We start from the raw sequence: 24,996 nt of genomic DNA, 5'->3' as shown, positions 1-24,996 counted from the left end.
CAGTGGCGGAGGTTGGTATGGGATAGGATATAGTGGAAACAGAAGCTAGGGCTTCAATTAGTGGCGGATACAGAAAAACCTCAAGGCGAGGGCACTAAAGATATCTTGAGCTACCTTTACTTTTACCGTAATAAAAAATAATCAAGTAACATGTAAAGTTTAATAAAAGTTTTATTTAAACTATTGTTACGGTATTAGTAAAAATTTTGTTACTGAGAAATTACTAAGAATTACTATTATTAATACTTCACAATCAACTGATCACTCTTACTCTTGACTAATCTTCGCAATTGCACTTGCTACAACTAGGACTTTTTACTTATTCATTCTTCAGTCTTAATATTTCTGCTTCTGAATGTAAACTAGCTGCCTATTTGGCGAATAGCCCATATTTATAATGCTACATATCGAAGGGTCTCTATCTACATGCCCAACAGAAATGTATAAAATACGATGATGCAGACATGCATGCTACATAGAAAAGTACAACTACTCGATAACACGATTCAGTCTATAGTCGACTGACAAAGGAAACGAACGAATAGCATGTGGGCTGACTGTTTGGGATGGTGCGGGTGGCAATGTGCAATGTGAGTGGCCCCGCAGGGGGGGAGGGGGGGGGGGGTGCAGGCCCCCCCCCCCATATGTATCCGCCACTGGCTTCAACTACCTACCATTATACCTGGAAATGGGGAACATTCTATCCAAAATCCTTTCCAACTTTCCCAAAATGGAATTCCACAACACAATAAATCTATAAAATATTGTGGCCCATCCTAATGAAACTCCTACCTCAACCTGTTACCACAATGGTCATATCCTTGTGAATCACTCGGGAAAATACCTGACCTATACACCTATACTAAGACAACAACAAGCATATCCTATTGTTTAAGTCAGAGCCACGGCAGTTGTGTTAATAACAGCTCTTTTATGTAGCTTTTACACAGCTATTTCTGTGAACATGACTTCCAATCAACTGTCAACTCGAGTGAACAGCCATCGTCTAACTGGCAAAGAGCGGAGTGTACCACCGAGTGGGAGAATGTGCTGTTGAGCACAGCATGCTCAGCTTAAAATGTTCTTCGTAACTCAGAACCTTGTCATCTCGATCCCCCTCCCCCCTCCATCTTGTAATACAAGCATCTTTTAATTAAGTAGATAGGAATTGTCCTATACTTCTTGTTCCATGCAGCTCCTCCTCCCCCCCCCCCCCCCCCTTCCCTCATGAATTTTTAATTTGTTTTGATATTTTCATTATGTATGTTTTAGCAGACTTCCTGTGTAAAGTCAGTTTGACCCAATGCTTGAAGAATTAGAGCAGGTGTTACACTGACAGGTGTGACATAAGTGTGATGTTGAAACTTGAAATCATTGGGTAACGGTATAGGAAATAACCTCTTCTTCAAATGACGCCAAAAGAATGAATTTAACAATTTTTAATCAGGTGAATGTGTAAGCCACTTGAAAGGTTACTCAAAACCAGTCCAATGACGTGGAATCAAATATCGATCAAATTCTGAAAGTTTTATCTGAAGTTTGATGTTCCACATTTTTGGAAATGAAGATACAGATGCCTGCTGTATATTTCTGGAATTGTGACATATTGTTTGAGTTGTCCTGTATAAACGAAACAGTGACAGCGAAAAGCATCACCTTATTCAAATGCCAAAAGAATAATTCAGATTTCTTAACATTTATATCTGCCACTCTCCACATAGCAACATAAAACAGTGGAGCTACATTGTGATGTTGAGAGTGTTTGAAATTTATAATATGAATATCAAATATGACTGTTCGCAATGCATGCCCCTTTTCTGTAACATATCGTAAGAGTATTTGTTTAAGACTTTGTAATCTTTTGACATCTCACAGTGCCCTGGAGATACCTTTCTTAATCAATTTATGCTCAAATGTGAATACATTGTTGTAAATTGTCAAAAACATTTTTTATAGGCAAATGTTGTTGGAAAAAAATGTAATGAGTGCAAGGAAGGTACGTTTGGTCTGCAAGCAGATAATCCAGATGGATGCACTCAGTGTTTCTGCTTTGGTCGTACCACAGCTTGCACCCAGGCTGGGCTGACTTGGAGCCAAATTATGATGCCCAGATCAAGGACTCTTGAAGTAATGTACACTACAGATCCTCCCCAGTTTAAAGGAATGCCATCAGTATTCCCATTCGAATCACAGGACATCAATTATATACAGGTAAGACTGTTACAGCTATGGGACATGATTGTCAATGTTAATTAAAAGTGTAAAATGAAAATTTATATCAGTTATCTCGTAATAAACGTTTTATCTTCTCCGATGACTTTTGGCTGGATTTCCTGTATTGGTTACTGGAAGCTTTTCATAATCCAGGATGGTACACTATTACAGTTTAAAACCACGTATATCGAGCATTTACTGTTGGGAATAAATTTGACAACCTGTTTCTGTGTGGCTATGTTTGCCCTATAACTAACCGATATGGTCAAATTAAGCTTTACTTTTTCTCACAACGTATATTGAAGTCTCAGAAGTTTAGGAAAGCAGAATGATTACATCTTTTTCAACAGTATATTTTGCTGATGTCTTACAAAATTATATTTCACAGATAAACTCTATATCTGTAATACAGTAGCAGAAGATCTTTCTGTCAGCTTTCCGTTGCAGATAAAAAATATATAAAAGTCATGAATTTTTTTCCAAAACTGAGCTTCTGTAGATTAATTATTTTATATCAGTAATGTGTTAGTTTATTTTAACGTACTGAACAAATAATAATTTAGCAAACTGACTCATTAAGGTACTGCACTTAATTATTTTCATTGTCCTATTTATCATAACTCTCCGGGGCCTTCCCATAGAACTCTTGGGCTTCTTGTGATTATGCGTAAAAAAATCTCATTAGTTTCTTTACATCTTTGACACTCACATGTTTCTAGGTTTCATTTCATTTGATCAGTCAATGTCTGTGAAACTATGTTAGTTTTCATCAATGATCGGAGAGGAACAGAATGTTGTTTCGGCTAGGCAGATTTTTTTTTTTTTTTCTTTTTTTTTTTTTTTTTTTTTTTTTTAAGAAAGAAAAGAAATCACCTCTGAAGCTATACATTTTGTTTTAATGGTAGCTTCTTTTTCGTGGCTGAGAATCTCATAATAGGGTGGTGGCAAGATTATGGCTTTAAGTTTTCTCAGTTTCTTTTTCAATAGTGCCAACGACCCTACCAGGGGGATGTAACTGTGACCACTGATTGGGAAGTAGTGAGCTACTTTGTAGTAAACTAAAAGTAAATTTTTACCATAAACAATATATGTTCACATTTGGCATAACTCATTTTTTATAAATGTCAAGTTTAGAAAAATTTAAGTTTTGTTTGCAAGACCAAACGAAAATAACAAATTCTGATAAAATCAATGTACTGCAATGGATTCATCTGATTTAGAAGTCCACTGATGCATATATACGAGGGCTGTTCAGAAAGTAGGGAACGTTTCCGTCTGACGCTGCTAGGTGCGCGCCGATTGCATATATTTTGGTATGTGCGTGCTCAACTGCTCAGTCAGCATTCATCCATGACAGCGCGAATGTCTCTGCGCATCTGGTTTGTTCAATATTCGAATTTGAAATGTGCGCCGCAATTACAAATCCCGCCAGTTGTGAGGTGCGGTCTGTGATATGGTTTTTGTTGGCAAAAAAACCTAAAACCCATAGAAATTTATCGTGAACTGCGCAGAGTGTACGGAAACAATGTAATGAGTGAATGTTCCATCCAGAAATGGTGCATTCGGTTTAAAAATGGCCGAACCAACGTTCATGATGAAGATAAGAGTGGACACCTGAGCATTGTGACTAATGATCTTGTCAGTAAAGTTGATGAAACAATTCGTGAAAACTGTTGCTTCACAATAATGGAGCTTTCGCTTTCTTTTCCACAACTTTCACGGACTTTGTTGTTTGAAATTGTCTCTCAAAAGCTAGGCTACCACAAATTTTGTGCACGATAGGTGCCCAAAATGCTTACAGAGTACCATAAGAACAGCGAATGGGGGCAATGTTGACATTTCTGGAGGCCTACCACAAACATAGTGGTTCATTACTGGATCGAATCGTAACTGGTGATGAGACTTGAGTGAAACACCTCAATTGCGAGACAAAATTACAGTCTGTGGAGTGATGGCACACAATGGCCCCCCGAAAACCAAGAAAATGTTTGCATACCTTGTCAGCAAGGAAGTTGATGGCGACAGTGTTTTAGGATAGGCAAGGTGTGCTTCTTATTGATTTTCTCGAATGTGGAGCAACCATAAATTCTGCCTGGTACTGTCAAACTTTGCACAGCCTTAGAAGAGTAGTTAAAAACAAAGGCCGAGGAAAGCTGACATCCAAAATTTTGTTTTTGCGCAAAAATACACGACCTCACATGGCAAACTGCACTCAAGAACTCCTTAATTCGTTCAAATGGTAAATTTTCCTCATCTGCCCTACAACCCCGATCTTGCATCAAGCGGCCTCCACTTGTTTCCCAAGATGAAGAACTGGCTTGCAATGCAGCGCTTTGATGACGACACGGAACTCCAGGTGGGCATGACTCACTGGCTGAAGTCTCAGGTGGCAGAATTTTATGACGAAGGTCTTTCAAAGCTTGTCCACCACTATGATAAGTGCCTCAATGTACTTGGTGACTATGTGGAAAAGTAATGTGTCATATGCTCTTTCAGATCTGTATAATAAAATGTATTTCTTGTACTTAGTTTTTTTTTAATGCCAAAACATTCCCTACTTTCTGACTAGCCCTCATAATTCATTTTTGCAAATTATATAGCAGTTGAGTTTTGTGAAAATGGTCCTCAATTTGTACAGTTTAGTTCATGGTCCAAATGTGATACAATGTGTGCTTGCAAGCACAGGGAGTCTGGACATTGTTGAAGTCAAACAATTACATTGGTATTGTCATAGAAAGAGAATGGATTAATTGAAATGTTCCTTGAACAGGACCAAAAGGAAGACTTCTTGATATTTGGGAAGAATATCTTCAAGGATCTCAAAACTAGATTTGTGAATTGACAGTAATTAGAATAAAAACTATAAGATGGACAAAACACAGTACAGGAATCTCATACAGAAACATACCTAGCTTGCTGAAGTCTTGGAATTATGGCAATTGTGAACGAAAAAAGTCCAAAACAGTGGCAGTTTGATAAAATTTATGTTTTGAAACTTCATGTTGGTCAGTTTGAGGAGACATTCATGAGACTGTCTTCCTGATGATCTTGTGACACAGTGTAGCCTTTGGGAATATACTTCTAGACCTAATTCACCTCTGTTGGAAATTTTTAAATGGCCTATAATGAGCGAAGAGCATAAATTAAGTTGCATGATTTAAACATAAAATGGCTTCTTAAGGTAACACTCACTTTTATGATTATACATGCTGAGAAATAGGAAAGTTAACGAGCCAAAAGTTTAAAATAAAACTATGGAAACTCCAGGTAGGAATATCAACAATGTAGGTTTGACAGATTGCTATTTATGATAAAGAAGACATGTTAAGTTGCAGACAGGCACAATTAAAAGACACTACATAGAGCGTTTGACCACAGCCTTCATCAGTAAAGAGAAACACATATGATTCACATGCAAAAGCAACCAAGCCTCGCTCATACATTCCTGCCAAACTCCAGCATCTTGGACTGGAACCAGACGTTTCTTGTACAACACATCTCTCCATTGTTCACAGGTTCAAATTCCAGGAAAAAACATCCTTTTTAACACCTCAGGAGGTAATTTAAACGTAACTAACAGTCTCCTAATCATACCAGGTGAAGCAGGAGACATTAAAATTGGAAGCAGCTATCTTTTTGGAACTCCACTGTACTGGCAGCTACCAAAACAGTTTCTTGGTGACAAGGTATTTGTACTGAAAATAATATTGGAACATTGTTTTGTCCCTGTTCTAGATTACAATAAGTAAAGCAGTGCATTAATCCATAGTTTTGCTATTGTGTGCTTGTAGGAAAAATTGCTATGAAAACTTGACAGCTTATTCAATTTGTGATTGTATGGATGTTAACTTCTTATTGTTATTTTCTTTAATACATTAATAACCGTACAGATAATGATAGTTTTGCAGAAATCTCTGTTTGCACAGAATTAAGATTTATTGATGCCGTTTAACAGCTAGGTATAATTCTACAGTAGTCTGAGAGCTAGTGATGAATACAGAGAGTGAACAAACAAAGAAATGGAAGATCACGTACAATATGCTGCAGATGGCTCTGATTACAAATAAACTGATAAGTGTGGTTCCACTTTCTTGTTTGTGAACATTTTTTTCCATATTGGAAGATTGTACTAAGAACAAAACAGTGAAGTAACAGTAAATTTTCATCTGTTGATTCCTCATAGTTTTATGCTGTGCCTGTCACTGATATTTCTCTCTCTCTCTCTCTCTCTCTCTCTCTCTCTCTCTCTTTCTTTCTTTCTTTCCTTTCCTTTCCTTCCCTCCTTCCCTGCCTCCCTCCCTTCCCCCCTCTCTCTTTCTCACCTCCTCCTCCTCTCTCCCCTCCCCTCCCCTCCCGTCCGCCCTACCAAAAAACAATCTTCTATGGATAATTCCATATTCAGACATTAAAAACATCAAAAATATTTTTGTACAAGACCTTCCTTCGAATTTTTGTAATATACTGTGTTCACAACTGAACTGGCATAGTGCTGAAGGTGTGGAAAAGTATTGCTTAATATTCCTGCTGATTCATTAGCACATTAGCATCAAATAGGAAAATACATCTTCAGTAATTGAAGGAGTAAAGATAACAATTCATCCTATAGTTCAGGCCTTGAATCATCAGTAGACGCAACAACAAGATTGCGACTGTTGAGTTTTCAAACAAATCCTCCATCACTTGAGAAAGGCTAGGAAAAATGTGGGAAAAGCTGCAGATGGATGATAAAAGAGAGAGAAAACAGATGTAGAGCACAAGTCAGCAACAAAGGATGGGTGGCACAAGGTTAAGACAGAAGGCAAGATTTTAAACATGGCTGCAGCAGCAACTGTTAAAATTCTTCACAATAAAGGATGGCAGCCAAAAACAGTTGCAGGATAGAATTTTTTTATTAAAACTCTTGACCAAGGTTTCGGTACATATAAATATACCTTCATCAAAAGTAAAAATTTCCTGAATAGAAAGACACATTCATTAGAAAAGCCATATCAACGAAAGTGAGAAACAGAAGCTTAAATAACGGTGAAATTGCTAAAGTAATATGCGAGAGTCTGGCACATGCAAGTGCCCTCTCTCGGCGAAACAATCTACCGCAGTGCCTTCACACTCGTGTCTCAACAGTTCATAGTCGAAGTAACATTGTTAAACTGTTCGCTTTGATCCTGTGCCCATTACACATGTTGTACAAATGGAGATGGTATTTTAATTACTGACGACGCCTTTTGGCATAATTGTTTTATTATTCTCCAGTGCATGATGTAATTTTAGTAAGTACTAAAGATTGTGTGCCTGTATTACTTTAGCAATTTCACCGTTATTTAAGCTTCTGTTTCTCACTTTCGTTGATATGGCTTTTCTAATGAATGTGTCTTTCTATTCAGGAAATTTTTACTTCTGATGAAGGTATATTTATATGTACCGAAACCTTGGTCAAGAGTTTTAATAAAAAAATTCTATCCTGCAACTGTTTTTGGCTGCCATCCTTTATTGTTAAGACAGAAGGGATCCATGTGCTGATATAAAACTAGTTGTTTTTCTACAAGATGATTTGTGATATATCAACTCTTTAACAAAGGCTGTGTTTATTAAGTTCAAGTATTGTGAAAGTTTCATTATTTAGAGCTGTGATATTTGCAATAGTTGCCAGTTTGATGATTGCAAACATATAGAAAATTGAAGATTACATTTCTTGTATTTGGTGCTCTTTCTAGATATTGTCTTATGGTGGTTATCTACGATTTACAATCCAGTCTGAAAACAGCAACAGAATTTATCCTGTGAAGACAGTGCCTTCATATCCCCTGGTACAATTACAGGGAAATGGAAGAATAATTTTGGAGTATTATCCTGTTGCATCAAATCCTCATGGACATTATGAAATCAGGTAAAACTGCTTACTTTAGTATAAGTTGTGTTCTTCACTGAAATAATTGTTTTTTATTTTGAATTAACATAAGCTTTCTTACTGAATGACTGGAATTTCTGTACGTTTTATATGCTTGGTAACCAGGGTGTAATTTAATTCAGTTCATAATGTTTCAGGTTCCATGAATCTTTGTGGAGACAGAAAGGGAAGCTGGGAGAAAAAGTAACACGGGAGATATTAATGATTGCTTTGCAAAACATTCAACATATACTGATACGTGCAACAGACTCACTAGATTTCTCAAAGGTTGTGTAGGTATAGCCTCATTTTACATCAAATTCTTATGCAAAACTATTTTTCGAATTGTAACCTGTTCATTCAACATTGTGCTATGTTGCACATCTAAACATTCAACAGAAAATGATAGAAATTTGTGTAATTGTGAGCTCCTTTATCTATTTTCAAATATATGATGCTGATGTGCATGTCACTGCATTTTAAGTATGATTTTGCAAAGGGTTTTTTGTGTGCCCCCCCCCCCCTCCCCAACACACACACACACACACACACACACACACACACACTGGCGTCAGCAGATCATCACTTTACTAGAGACAGAAAGTTGCTACTCACCATATAGCGGAGATGCTGAGTCGCTATAGGCACAACAAAAAGATTCACATGTCTGCAGTCCCAGTGTGGTTTCAGTTATGTGAGACTGCAGACGTGTGTACAAGTTGCGTTTGCATGAGTGTATGTGTGCGTGTGTGTATATTGCTGACAAAGGCCTTATTGGCTGAAAGCTATAATTGTGTGAATCTTTTTGTTGTTCCTATTGCGACTCAGCATCTCCGCTATATGGTGACTAGCAACTTTCCTTCTCTAATATTGTTACATTCCATCCTGGATTTTCCATTGTTTGACCATCACTATATCCTTCATTTGACACACTTTAGACATATTGCAAAAACTCAAACACAGTTTATTGGGGAAAATGTTTGCGTATGAAACACTAAATACTGTGAACATAAAATTAATACTTTGTTACAATAAAGTGTATCTATCTATGTATTCGCATATGTATACAAACACAATCAAATTAAAATACTAATTATATGTTTTGAAAATTTCGTATAAATGGGATCTACTGCCAGTACAAAATTACTGGTGAACCTGACAATGTTTCACAATTACTAATATGCCCACCTACTTTCTGCTGCTTTGTGTGGCCTTGAGTTATCTTTTATTCTTAGTGCAAAGAAAACCTGGATTGGGAATTGAAAACACTTAAATGATGGGTACCGTATTTATTCGAATGTAAGCCACACCTTTTTCTGGTTTTTCTGATACAAATAACCGCCTGCGGCTTAGAATCGAGTGCAAAGTAAGTGGAAGCTCTGAAAAATGTTGGTAGATGCCGCCGCAACTAACTTCTGCCGTTGAATATATGTAACGCTACACAGGCATGCTTCGCAGGCACAAAGATAAATACTGGCGCCAAAACCTCTGCTTCAGTAAATAAATTAAAAAAAAAAAAAGTGGAAGACGAGCTTTTTTTCTCCGCCCCGAGTTTCGACCACTGCATTTTCATACATTATCCAATGAAGTAAATACAAATACCGTATTGTTCATCTTCAAATGTAGCAGCATTTCAATGTACTACGAAAATCCGGCTGGCAAGACTGTTTGGGATGTTTGTCAATATGGCCAACTCTACGTTCTGAATTCTTTCCTACCCGTGAGAAGAGATGGTTGCTAATAGGAATTTTTATGAATTGTGAACCACATGCAGTATTCTCTTCACCATAAGAATAATGTGAATATAAACATTTTGACATGTATTCTTTCGTGTTTGCTGCTATCTCATTTAAATCCTGTCTGCCTAATAAACTACGAAACTAGAGTGAGACAACAGCAAACACGGAAGAATATACATATCATATCATGTCATGTTTATATTTGTATTATTCTTATGCCTAATAGTGATACAGGCAGAAATGAAGCATGGCAATTGACTAGATTTTTAAATCTAAGATGACTCCAATTTCTATGCAGAGTGTAATGTACTAAAGAGGCAAAGATTTTCAAACAGAGAAAAATTTTCACTAAACTCTCGTTCAGAACATCTTCTATCATATGCAGTCTATTATTTGGTTCTTGTTGATCATTATCAAAGAAAGCAGCAGTGTAAGTAACAACAAATAGCAGTCTCTTGCCATTGTTTCGCTAATGAGATGATTCCTCTCTTTCTTTTTAAATTGTAAGTGGCGGTAGTGTGCACAAAAGCAAGCCATGCCGCGAGCGGCGACACGCCTTAAACACTCATTACCAGAATGCGACAAAGAATGCATGACACAGTACAGTACTGCATTTTCAGCTTAGAGTGACGTAAACACCTATAACAAAGAGAACGGCACTTATCCGATCAAGGAAAAATAAGCAATCAATTCAAACCAAACGAAGCACATGAAAAAGGAAGGGTACCCGTATAAATACAGACGGAGTGCCTGACGCATAGCAATGGCTACCTGGTAAATCTTAACTGCTAAGCTTACGACTCGAACCAAACTACTGTAGCTGTATCGCCATTCATTCGACCTAAATTGTATCTCATATTACAATTGACCAACTTTGTTTCGATTTGGAGGTGCGGCCTAAAACTTTTCTCTTCCCTTGAATTTCAAGTCTCAAATTTCAGGTGCGGCTTAGATTCGGGAAATTTTTTTTCTCTTGATTTTGAGTCTCATTTTTCAGCTCCGGCTTAGATTCGAGTGCGGCTAAGATTCGAGTAAATACGGTATATCAGTTCATATCATTTGTATATGGGGTAGGAGAAACCTCTCCAGCTGGTGGATCTGTGAGGATAGTAGCTTCACATGGTTTTAATATGCAAAACAATAGGATTGCAAAGGTTTGGACGATTCAGATTCCATAGTAGTATTATTATAAATAGAAGCCAATAAGTCATAAATATGACTTTACTGTTTTCCGTTGAAACCGACTGCAAGGAAGAAAACAAAACAGCTCACTGTTCTGTATACAATATTTGTTTAAAATTATATGTAAGGAGAAAGAATATACATGGGAGAAAAAGTTTGTCTTTGGTCTCACAAAGTGACATATGGCCAGGAGAGTGGTGTGCTGACCACATGCTCCTCCGAATCCACATCCAGTGACACCTGTCGGCTGAGGATGACATGGTGGCTGGTCAATACAATTGGGCCTTCCAAGACCTGTTTGGATGGAGTTTAGTTTAGTTAGAAACAGTTTGTCTAATGGTTTAAATGCCCTGCTATTCTATTTAAAACTTGCAAGGAAGAAAATAAAACTGCCCATTTTCACAGCATAGCATTTTCTTTCTCTCAGCTGGTTGTAACAAAAATCGCGTATAGTCTTGCTTAAAAACATATGCAGGCTATGTCCACCTGAAAGTTTATTAGAGTATCATGTAAAAATCTGAAGTAAATTGGTCTAGAAATTTTTGAGACTTTTTTTATAAAAAGCATTAAATAGTCTTGTCTTTATATATTAATATAAAGTGATGCCATTTATCCTTTATTTGACTTTAATTAGTAGACACAATTAACTGATTTCAACCTTTACGACTATTTGAATGATACCTCGTCAACACTGAGGGGTACAATTGATTCAGTGTACAAGCACACTGTTTACTGCTGAATCAATTACAGAACCTGTGCTGAACTCTGATTCCTTTCTGTGCAGATATAGGTGTAAAATAGATTTAACATGTATTTTGCTGAGTTATCTGAATGTTTTGACCTCTTGATACTGCTGCTTGTGTAGTGTTCTTTAGTAATTACAGCCAGATAAAGAAAAGTGACATCAATTACTAATGACTTAAAATTAGAAAATGCATGAGTAATACCTTGAAAGTGCCATGGCATTGACATATTGTTTTAACTTTGACTTTTTTTTACATATCTGAGGTACTTAAATTTAATGGAAATATATATTTTTTTCAGCCTAAGAGATGTAACACTAGATACTGCTGTGGCTGTTCCTGGACAGCCCCCACCTCTTGCAAAAGGAGTAGAACTCTGTGCTTGTCCACCTGAATATAACTCAACTTCATGTCAGGATCCAAGCATTGGCTTTTATCGATGGTATGACAACAATCAGATAACGTCGACCATAATCATCAAACTTGTTGGTGAAGCACGTCCATGTCAGTGCAACAACAGATCTTCCATCTGTGATATTGAAACAGGCTATTGTCTTGTGAGTATGCTTTGGTTAATTTTGTATCTGCTCTTAGGGACTGGAAATTTTTGTAAACTCATTAACCCATTACTCGCCGAAGCTATTGGATCATTTTTTGCAAACTTTTATATGTAAATACGTTACATTGAGTGATTAATTGAATAAAAAGTTGTTTTGAAAATTTTCAGTTTATTAGAACAAAAACTACAGACCTTCCCATTTTTGGGACATTGGCCAAATGCGTTATCCAAATTCATAACCTTATTCTCCATGCATAGCATTGTAAGAAACAACACAAACAATAAATAAAGAATGTTTTAATATTATTGAATGTCTATTCAGTATGAAATGAAGCAAAACGCTTGTCGTGCACACCAACATTGCACCTATCACAAATTTTTGTTGTTTTTTTCTTGCAGTAAGCGCATCTCTTCTGTGTTTTACTTGACACAACGAAATGATTTCCTGGATCTAATCATACATCTGTGCTCACCCGACACCCATCAATTTGCTTCCTTGTGGTCCTCTGCGTTTTGGTACTGATCCTGTTTTCTTTGACAGGTAAAACATCACTGTTCTCCGTTGGACATCCAAAAGTGAGAGCTTCTCATTAGAGTTACCAATTTGGTATGCACGCGATGTGTTTACTACGCAGATATCTATCATCTGTGTGAATAATGGCCACCATCATTTCTTTGACCTTATCCTCATCCTATAAAGTGACATCTGCTTGTCCAGTAGATCTACGCCACCCATATGGGCATTGTATTCTTCAATGAGATGTGGAATTGTAACAGATATTTCCTTTTTCTTTGCCAGTGAGTATCTTTTAGTAGAACTCAGAGGAGTAATAGTACTGTAATTTGTCGCTACACATACTGGTTTGTTGTCACTCCATTTCACAACCAGAACTTCGTTCTCTTTGTCAAACATGTAGTCATAGAATCCTCGTTCCTTTTCTTTTGCCATTCTTTTCGAGTCAAAGGACATGCATTAGTTTGGATCTCTCTTATTGTTCCTGTAGCTTTCATTTTACTTTTTCCTAGTCTGATCAGTGTGTCAACACTGGTGGAAAAACTTGTCAAAGAAAAGCTTATGATTGGTTAGCTGAATATTTGCCATAATAATGTACCATCATTTCATCAATTGAGAGTTCTGAATGAAATACGCCAAATTTACCAAATTCCTTTTTTAGCATTTCAAAGTACAACCTCAGTTTGTACATCTTGTTGTTTCTGTCTATTTTGGAGTAGTCATTGAGATGAATTAATCTCTTTATTCCCGAAACCTATCTCTTGACATGGAGTTGAAGACTAAAGGAACACCAACATCAGGAGCCTGTTCCCAGTACATATTCTCATGAGGAAGCTTATGATAACCACTCAGAAGTAGTATGCCAATAAATGATTTTAGTTCTTCTTTGGTTAGCAGAAAATTTATTTTGTTATGTTGGCAAACATAGATTTCGCTTTGTTCAATAATAGTATCCATTAGTTTATCAGAAAAAAAATCATCAAACACCTGGGGCACTGTCTTATTTGCTAGACATTCCACAACATAATGTTTGTTGCTCTTCCCTGGTTCACTAGTGTTTGTGTACGTTGGTTGTCATTTATACCATTTACATTTATATTTTTTTGTAGATAATGTACCACTTTCTGCTCCATCTCCTAACACTTTCCTTCTTTTAGCTTCTGGAGGTACAACTGTAGCATTAGCTTCATCTTGGCTGGTTGTGAGCTCTAAAGTACTGGCTACATCTTGTACAACAGACTCATTGTTCAGTACATTTTCGTCAATGTCTTCATCTGTTATTACATCTGCATCGGGTGGAATAATCGCCAATTCTACGTCATCATCTTCATCGTCACTCTGTTGATGGTTCTCTAGTTCTGCTAGAATTTCTTCAAGTGTAAGTCCACGTGGCATGTTTTTATCCTGTTGGAATTGTAAAATTCGAATAGAATATGAAAAAAGCAGATATAAAGAACGTAAAGTGCAATTCTTCTGTGTATAATACGTGTATACAAGAATATGGCACATAAACAATAAATGATAGTGTAACATGCCATTGTCCCATTATTGGGATGCATAAAATATATCGATATTGCACTTAATTGAAGAAATCTGAAGTATACTTAATCTTACACGGACATCCATATTTTCATAACAAACACGCCCAGACAACTAAATCACAGCTCATTGTCATCCAGGAACTACCAGCAGACATACAGTGCTGCCAAGTGCGAGAACAAAAAATCGGCAAGTTTATAATTTTCCTGACATGAAGTACTTAGAAAAAAGTTATTTATTTTACATTTACAGGCATTATAGCAGTTAGTTGAACCTACAGGTGCAACAATAAAGGCTAAAAGCTCCATTGCTTACGTAGAAATGAGTAAAATATACGCGTCCCAAAAAAGGGACAATGGCCAGTAATGGGTTAATCCTATTAAATAGAGAAAATTATATGTAAGAAAGATCAGTCATGTTATTTATACAAATATGTGCTGAAAAGTAATGCCTTCATATTTGTTATGTGAAAACTTTTAAAGCTTTTTAAATAATGCAAATGTTATTTACATTCTACATTTTTGTCATGTCTACATATTTCTAGCCTTCTGCTACTAGAGGGCTCTGAATTGTAGTATGTAACATAGTGGTGCCCAATGTAACTATGTTGGTACGTGAGAAACAGTGTACTGTAATCAAGTTTCTATTTTGGAGAGTTCATCCTCACATGGAGCACCCTCTTCTCCAGCACGACAATGCCAGGCCACACACGAGCGCTGTGTGGCGTCTGCCGCAGTCAGGTGCCTCGGGTACACTGCCACCGATCATCCTCCGTGCAGTCTCGATTTGGCCCCAACTGACTTCCAACTGTTTCCAAAACTGAGAGAACACTTTGGAGAACTTTATTTTGATAATGGTGAAGTGGTGCAAGCAGGCATGAGCTTGTAGACCTGTCAACAAAGTCTAACATTCTATAGTGGTGGTATCTGCAAACTCATCTCTTGTTGGGAGAAATATGTTCGTCACAAGGTTGACTATGTTGAAAAACAAATATGTAGACATGAAGAATAAAGATGTAGAATATTATTAACATTTATTTTATTTAAAAAGCTTTAAGAAACTTCACATGAAAAATTTGGAGGCATTGCTTTTCAGCACATCCACATATTTTTTAATAAGTTCTTTCATGTCTCACATTTCCTGATCGTAGATAGCTATTGAAGTATGTTTTACAAACCTTGAATTTTTCTTGATGACTTTTATCTATTTTGTAGTATGCTAATGTGTATATGAGATCTTCATCAAATTTTCTTTAAAGGTTTGAGGTTCTCTCAAGTGAACTTCCCATTTTATACAGTTATCTCAAAACTTTTTCTAAACTTGAGATTGTTCTCAGTGACAATTGATTTCTCTTTTTATTGCATCTATATTATACTATTGCATTCATTTGAGTAAGAAAAAAGTAAATGTCTTTTCATAAAGTAGACAGTTGTGTCTGACATAAATAATTAGAGGATAAATCCTTAACTTAAAATTTTAAGAATCTCAGTAGAAAGAAAGTTATAAAGTAAAAATATTCCAATCTTTGGGAGAAATTAGCCCAAAAAATTGATGAGAGAAATTTTCTATAGAGGAAATGATCCACAAGATGGAGAGAACTTATGATATAATGAAGAATGTTCATAAGAAAACATTGGTTACCTAAGAACCATAAAATAAAGTTCTACTATAGAATGGTGAAACCAGAATACCTATATGCCAGTGAATGCCTAATTGAATTACAACTTGAATAAATCAGAAACATTGGAGAGAAGACTTGTAAAGAATATGATGGGAAAAGGAAAACACACACTCCTATCAATTTAGAAATAATGCTGAAATATATCAGAATGTAGAAAATGTGCTGCTTATCATTACAATTGCAACACCAGAAAGGAGTGGATTTATGCCAGTCTCTCAGCAGCCCAAGACCAGAAGTCTTCAGTGGACAAGAGATCTGGAGAAAGTGCTAGCTAGGACAGCAGTCAAGCACTGTCTATATTTAGGTAGGTCAGGATGGCATGGGTAATGTGGTCATGCATTATTTGATGAAACATAATGCCATGAAGACCTTGAAGGTATGCCACAGCCACTGACCTTACCGTATGAGAAATCTAATAGTTTCTGTCCAGATTACCAGCTGTGCAAACCAGAGTTGATTTTGCTGTGCACACAATAATAATAAAATAATGATAATAATAATAATTTTTTGTCATTCAGCCTTCACAGCAACACACAGCATCACTCACATAATATAATACAGATGATAATTTAAAAGAAACAACATGCTAGTTATTAACATTACAGTTTTATGTTACATTTGGTAAATTCCTTTATATCACAGATTGGATGATCAACCAACCAGTCAGGCACAATTTGTTTGATTGCTTGTTCTGATAAAACTATTACTGTTTGTGAAAGCTTATTAAATAATCTGTGTCCCATGAGTTCATAGCTGTTAAGTGATTTTTCACAATCTGTGGTATGGAGTATAAATGCATCTATTGTTTCTTGTATTGTAGCAATGTATATTTTATCTGTGTTTCGCTGCTGGTAACTTCCTTGTATAAATTAAAACATAGTATATATAAGTTTATTTCTGTTGAGATTTTTTGTTCACAAAACAAAGGTTAACAGCATGCCTTATATGAAGAGAGTAATAACCCTAATAGCTTTCTTCTGCAGTATTAAGATGTCATGCACACAACTTGAGTTACCCCATAAGGTAATACCATATAATGTTATGCTTTGGAAAAATAAAAAATAGTATGTTCTAACATATATTTCAGGTGCTCAATCGATATGTCACCTTAGCAAATAAATTAATCTTGACAGCTTGCCACTAATATATTGTAAGTGTTGACCCCAAGATAATTTATCATCTAAATATATCCCCAAAACCTTAACACAACCCAGGCCAGATTCTGGGCCTGTGGCAGTGTGAAATGCAATCTGACGATGTTTAAAGCAATATAAGAAAAAGATAGGTTGCTACTCACCATAAAGACAAAAAAGCAGACAGGCACAGCGAAAAGACAGTTACACATTAGCTTTTGGCCAACACTTTCTTCAGAAAAGAAAACACACACACACTCATTCACACAGGCAAGCACACCTCACACACACGATTGTCATCTCCAGCAACTTGGACTGCAATGCCAATCTGGCATTATTTGTTCTCCTTGGAGTGTACACAAATTGATTCAATCATTGTGACGCTATATGCAGTACTGAGATTCATTTGAAGAGTTGACTAGATGCTGCCCCTGTGTCCAGTGTTGTCGTGGGTCCACTACTGTCACTACTACTTTTTCTGCTACCATATCAAGGGAAGTCATAACAGTGGTCATCATGCTGACAGTCATTGGTGTTAAAGATGTAATTGTACTGACCACACATATTTTTGCCTTACTAAGGGCAAGCCTATTATGTGGCTGTCACATGGTTTTATGGTGGGGCTGCTGAGATCCTGCGTGGTATTGACTGTGACCCTCCTGAACCCATTGATAAAATATTTGCATGACACTCGTGAGATACTGACCACCACGAGCAGCAATATTGTGGTATGATAAACAACAATCTTGATAGATCACTTTCCTGTGTTTATCATATTTTGACACATGCTAGGAGTTCTCCTTCGTACACGAGGTATAACATGAACTTACAAACAAAACAGCATTCAAATGCTATTTCTGGATGAGAACCCATTGTGTAATCTTTTCTTATGTTCTGTTGCTCGTACCTACTTTGTGTGGTTCTTTTGAAATGCTAATCATTTGCATATCCAAGCATCTAGTACACTTTATGTCACTGTGATACTTGTTGCATGCTGCCTTCACAGTGCTGCAACCTTAATGGCCCAAAATATATAATGGAGACAATAACAAAGTGGAGACTAATACTCTTAAGACATTTATACAGAATAGATGACAACAGGTTAACTAATCAGGTCCTCAGGTATGTTTGCTAAAAGAAGTCAGCAACAAGCTGGATTCAAGAAGTCTTTGGTAAAAGAAGTCAACAGTCAACTATAAACTGGATTCTAGAGGTCAAAAAAGGCTTATGAAGAATCCTAAACAGTGACAGTTTTAGAAGAAAATCATGACAGATGGAAGCCTTCAAGGTAGGAAGGAAAAGAAATAAGATTCAAATGAGCTGAAACATATTAAAGGGATGAAGGAATACTGTATGGAAAGGAAGAGAGAACGGAACGTGAGATCTTGAAATTGGCACAGTCTCTCTTTTTTTCTGCATCATGGGGAAAAAATTATGTCAGTATTTTTTTAGGTGGAAGAAAGTACTCCATGAACACATTTTTTAGCTGTTAAATGGGTTTTTGTTAGATAGTAGTCAACTTCCTTCACTAAGTCAAATATGGAATATTAACCTTTTTGTTTGTATTCTATGTTTGGTGCTAGTAAGTACACTCTAGTATTGATAATACATATTCAAATATTATTTTGTTGTAAGCCATGAGGCAATGTCCTATGTAGACATGTTGCAGTTTTATGACATCATATCCTGAAAATCAAAAGCTGCTTCTTCCTGCACCCACATCTGAATTTATGGATTCTTTTCATTTGTTCCCTAAGCCTTGCTAGTCCTAGGAATCTCGTGGCATAACTGATTTCATTCATACAATTATGTAAAGGCTAGATTACTACTCACCATTAGGATATGTCGAGTTGCAGACAGGCGCAATAGAAAGACTGTTTTACATTAATCTTTCAGCCAAAGCCTTCATCAGAAAGAAAAACACACACGCATTCACACAACAAGCACACCTCACACACACGCGCGCGCGCACACACACACACACACACACACACACACACACACACACACACACACACACACACACACACAGAGAGAGAGAGAGAGAGAGAGAGAGAGAGAGAGAGAGAGAGTTTACTTAAGATTAACAGTTATATTTCCAACAGTAGTAGCAGACTCCATTGAAATTGCTGCCAGTGATCTGTTTCTGCGATGAGCATTATTGTGAAGAATAAATACAGGATAGCAAAAGAGTCTGATCATGACAACAAAAAAACATTTTGTTGCCTGGATATTGTGTTACAACAGATAAAGTTAGCATGTAAGAAATAGAAATGATTAGTGTATGTGAATTTTTGTAATCAATCTACAAAAGGATCAGGAGATAAAATAATGCCACACAAAGGTACTGAATATGTTGTATATGAAATGGCAAAAAATATGGCCTTAGGGACCTCACTTTGCCACAATGTCACAGCCAGTTCAACTTCATGGAACTCTTATGGGCTCAAGGTAAGGATGATGTTCTAAGGAACAACAAAAAATGTACTCTGACACAAATGGAAAGACTGACAAAGAATGCTATAAACCAAACTTCGTCATCAGATTGGCATAATGTTGTAAGACACTTGAAGGAAGTTGTAATGAATAGTGATCAATAACATTGAACAAATTATTATTTTATTACATTCTGACGTTTCTGGTGGCTACAGAGACAACAGCAAAGATATAATAGTATACGTCTTTTAGTGGTATAATTGTTAGCTAAATTCAGTTGTGTTCATTCCCCACAATTTTCTGTGCTTTTTTTAGGTAATTTGTTACTTTGCTACATCTGTGTGACTGGATACCAATTTTATTGCTGTTATTCACCTGGAATGTGTGATTACTGTATCTTATGCACCACATCTGTGCAGCAGCAGTGGGTCTACCTACAAAAATATTGGCAACAGCCAGTAAGGTGATGTGTGTCTTTTGTGTGTGTGTGTGTGTGTGTGTGTGTGTGTGTGTGTGTGTGTGTTTGCAGCTCACCATCTCATGAGCACGTGGCATATTGTGTATGAGCCAGCAACTCTGCTCCCCTCCACTGCCATCTGTCTATCACAAAGTAATTTTATTCAGAGTGTAACAATACTATGAAAAGGAAAGTTGCCACTCATCATATAGCGGAAATGCTGAGTTGCAGATAGGCGCATGTATCTGCGACTCAGCATTCTGCTGTTTGGTGAGTGGCAACTTTCCTTTTCATACTATTGTTACACTCCATCCTGGATTTTTCATTGTTTGATTAATCGGAGTGTAATATGATTAAAACTTGTTCATATAATGAAAAAAAAAAATAGATTTCTACTTAAAGATAACACTTTGAATTGCATACAGGCACAACAAAAAGACTGTTACACATTTAGCTTTTGACCAAAGCCTTCTTCAGAAAAGGAAACACACGCATTCATTCATACAAGCAACCACACTTCACACACACATGACCGCCGTCTCCAGCAGCTCGGACCGCAATGTTTTCAGAGAAGACACACATGAAAGTTGTGAAAGTGTCCAGCTAGTCTCCCCGCACCTGGGGTTTTGGGTGACTTTCCTGTAACACTCTCCATTTCCTAAACTTTGCCAGTCCTTTCTCTTGATCCCTCTTCGTTCCTCTTCAACCCTTCTGTCACAGGAAGGAGCCACTGGCTCCAAAAGCTTGTGTATTTTTATAACTTTCATATGTTTTCTCCTACCACAGCGTGCCGAGTAGATTTTTTATATCCATCCAATTATATTGTGTTTTCAAAAATTGATTATTTTCATGAATATTGACATTGGATGACAGCCATTATTTATTTTTCTGACTATTCAGCCATTAGGTCTCCTATTATTCCCTGTATTTGGTAAAGAAAGTATGTATATGTGCTTAAAAGACCCTCATGTATGAAAACATGATTTTGAACCATATAATTAGTAACTGCTGTGGTCTTTAATTTGATTTTGTCATGATTGTGGGCAGATTTTGCCTAACACTTTAGAGATCTGTAGATCCATCATATATATCAGTTGACTTATAGCCTTTGGGTGTAATCTCCCATTGCATCTCTCTTCGTGCACACCTTCAGTGAATACAGTGTAAGGGCCAATATTATATTGTTCATAGAAATTTTCATCAGTGTCTTCTACCTTTAGCTAGTGATGTTGATTTTCAGTGATGGATGTAACCATTGCTGTGCCTGCAGCTTGTGCAACTGTCCAGGGCCGTCTGTCACACAGGGAAGTATATTGGCCTTATTGAGTAGTTGTAGGTCCTTCCACTGTTGCTGTTTCATAGGTAGTTTGGTGACAGGCATCTCTTGGTTGGTGGCTAATTTGACTTCAGCAGTGGATTAATCCATACTGTCTTCTTTAGTATTCAGGAACTGAAAAGCACTATAAATAGTGTTGGACACTCTTCATAGTGCTACAGACAAACGATAGAGTGGTTGGTGGTTCACCACCTTCACTGTTCTGGCCACTGTGCATCCCACACCCATGAAAGAGTGGACAGATGAAAAACGGCTTAACACAGTTTTAAATTTGTCACCACAAAACCAAAATAATATGTAAAAATCAGGTAAAACCAAAAAGCAAATTTAGAGTGTGATCTCCATGGAATTGTTGTTGCAGGGCAATTTTGTATAAGCCATGTTATTTAATACCATTGTGTTGTGTCTCCACAGCAATGTTGCTACTATTAAAGTTCCACCCTTGTAATAATTTATCTATCCATAATTCTTTCTTAAACAGAGGTCTTTATTTTGCCATTTTCAGTGTCTTCTTCTATCATCTGCAAGACATTGTAATATTACCATAGCTGGAACAGCCCTGACCTCCTTCCCCAACACAATTTATGTATAGTGACTGTTTATTCTTTTATTTTAGATAGATACATAACTCATATTAATAATTAATGTTTTTAATTGTGAGGTAGAACTGCAGCGAAAATACCAGTGGTCAACACTGTGATCGGTGTGCAGAAGGCTTTTATGGAGATCCAGAGAGGGGTTCATGTCTGCCATGCCCTTGCCCACACCCAGTACCAGGAGGCAATTTTGCAGTCAGATGCAAAGTAACACCAGGACATGTTCACTGCCATTGTCGCCCAGGATACACTGGCAAAAGATGCGAAAGGTAAAACAAATCAAAAGTTTTTGTGTAAGAAATAAATTTTTGTTGGGGATGATTGTGTAATTAAGAAAGAAGCGAAACCTTACACATCAGAGATCCTTCAAGTGTAAAAACTCTGGATGCACCTGACAGAAGAAGGAAGTCACAGAAGTCATTTGTAGGATTTAGAATTTCATTTCTTTTTCATGACATTATAAAATGTATGTAAAAAATTCTTAGGGAAGTGAGATTCCAAATACTACCAACAGATATGTATAAAAATAAGAAAATTGATATCTTCTTATAATTTCGCAGTTTTCTCAAGTGAATTTTTTTGTTTATGCAGACGTAATACACAGATTAGGAATATTGTCATAGGGGAACATGATAGTTATCTTGTAAAATTTTTTATTTTACTTTTCAGCCTTTGTTTACTCAATCAGAGGCTAAAAGAAGAATATGAACTTTAGTTATAGCCGACATAGTGGTGTATGGGCTTGATATAAAAAAAAATGCCATGATGTATTAGATAACTGATCTGAACAATTTTGCTACATTTACTCTTTGATAATATTGTAAACATAATTAATTCTGAAGTAAAAATCATTTGGCTCCTGATTGTGATCTGCATATGATGTTTGTAATACAGTCTATACTGACTAAGTAAACTATTTCATGTTAGATATGCAAATAAAAGTGATATTGTATCAAAGTCCTCAAACAAATAAAATGTAGTGGGAGTCTGTGGCTTTGAGAATAGTGTTTGTCAAATTGCATTCCAGTATCAAAAATGCGTATTTCAATTCTTTTCCTGCATTTAAATACTCACAGTACTGATCAAACAATAACAGAACAACAATGACTTGACAACAGTTTGCTGCTGACTGGGTTTGCATGGTCACACATACCTTCAGCTGAGTTTGCATTCTTTTACATTTTCGGTTCAGTTGTGATTTTTCTGTATAGTGGTATTAGTAATTTTGCTAACTTGAGGTTCACATGGCTTGCTAATAAAAAACTTATGAAACTGGAGAAACATATGTTGTGTTTACAGTTACTGACATGATTTGTTGAATCCTCTCTTCAACAGTTAAATAGTATTCCATTCTCTAATATGCAGTTTGTATAAAAATTTCAGTGCCCGTGAAATATTGGTATCAATAGCTAATTTAGGAGTTGTGCAGCTATTGTATTTCCATCGAAATGGATGAAGCAACAGATATTCATTCTGACATATATTCTCATTACCTAAGAATCGATATTGATGAAATATTTGTGGTACTGTTTTTACTTGAACTCTTAATCATAAAAGTGTAAAATGTGACCACCACTCAGGGATTAGGCTTTAGGCCTGTTCGACTGGCCGACTGCTGCCTACAAAGCAGCAGGAGAAGCGATCTATGTTGTGGGAAATGTGATAGTTATGTCACTAATCCTGCCAGCCGTTATTGCTAGTAGTTGAATCCTGATGGTGCCATTGCTCTTTTATTAAAGCAGCTCTTCATTTGTCCTCATGAGGCTAAGTGAATCCAATTCCAGACCATTCTACCTCAGAAAAAAATGTGACGAGGTGCCGGGAATCAGAGCCAGGTCTGCTCTGAAGGCAGCCATGCTAACCAATTGGCTAGGGATGCAGTACTTAATCACAAAGCGGTTTGAAAATAATTCAAATTAAAAAGAATAATGAAAATCAATAAGGCAATAGTTTTAAACAACACATTTGTGCTTAACTTTTTAAAACAAAGCATGCTTTTATTTTGAAATAAATTTGTGATCTACAGTACTGAAAAGCCATTGATTTTGATTAAAATTTGAAGAACAGAGAGACAACTGGAATTATTTCATTGTGATTTAGTTGGGCACACCACTCTACAATTTTAAGACAACGTTTTCTTTCTGATGCATTAATCATGGTGACCCTGTGTTCGGCCATGATGTACAAATGTACTAAAATGATCTGCTCGATAGTGGTCAGTATAGAAGTAAAGTTACTCATCTGTATTTGGAAAAAGATATTATCATTCAAAGAACTCATTATCATGAAATCAAATATAAGAGAATTAATGAGTCAATAAAAGGGAAGGAGAAGGGGGTGTGAGGGGCATGAAAAGAAACTCATGATTATTTCAGGTGGGTCAAAGGGGTGAGTGAGCAGGTGTAAAGAACTTGACAATGTCTGTTTTACATTGACTCACATGAAGTAGATAGCTCAAACAAGTATAGTATTAATAGATATTCTTGCACTAAATTGCTGTATGTTCTATGTAGAAAGAAAATAATATAAAAGTGCTTCATCCTGTGTGCATTTGTGTTCTTTTCATCAGTGAAACAAAATAATTATTGGGGACCATAATTTATTCATAGGAAATATGTGCTTTAGAAAAATACTCATTTATATCTTAAGTATTTTCCTGATTACAGATGCAGCTATGGTTGGTATGGGTTCCCACTGACAAAGGGTGGTTCATGTGTTCCTTGTAATTGTAATAAATATGGAAGTGTAAGTGATGAATGTGACGAAGAGACAGGTCAGTGTAACTGTCGTACTGATATAACTGGCAGGGACTGCAGTTTGTGTCAGGAAAGGCGCAACATTCTGACCCAACGTGGCTGCATGTGTAAGTATTAAAACCACATATTTGTGAGCAACCACACCCCCACCCCTCCCAAAAAAGTAGAATCTCTCTCCCTCTCTCTCTCTCTCTCTCTCTATATATATATATATATATATCTATTTA

General features: G+C 36.5%; 1 protein-coding gene across 1 annotated transcript in view; it reads left to right on the top strand.

Annotated features, from left to right (window-relative positions):
- The window catches only part of LOC126485073 (laminin subunit alpha-1), a 715,911-nt gene that overhangs the window by 524,524 nt on the left and 166,391 nt on the right, over positions 1-24,996 (top strand). Inside the window, exons 18-24 of the mRNA XM_050108676.1 lie at positions 1,957-2,211; positions 5,730-5,900; positions 7,926-8,098; positions 8,257-8,391; positions 12,064-12,319; positions 22,083-22,282; positions 24,680-24,876. Coding sequence (XP_049964633.1) covers positions 1,957-2,211; positions 5,730-5,900; positions 7,926-8,098; positions 8,257-8,391; positions 12,064-12,319; positions 22,083-22,282; positions 24,680-24,876 — 1,387 coding nt within the window. The remainder of the gene's footprint in view (positions 1-1,956; positions 2,212-5,729; positions 5,901-7,925; positions 8,099-8,256; positions 8,392-12,063; positions 12,320-22,082; positions 22,283-24,679; positions 24,877-24,996) is intronic.

Source organism: Schistocerca serialis, chromosome 6 (genome assembly GCF_023864345.2).
Source record: "Schistocerca serialis cubense isolate TAMUIC-IGC-003099 chromosome 6, iqSchSeri2.2, whole genome shotgun sequence".
NCBI lineage: Eukaryota > Metazoa > Arthropoda > Insecta > Orthoptera > Acrididae > Schistocerca > Schistocerca serialis.
This window is presented reverse-complemented; position numbering and strand designations above follow the sequence as displayed.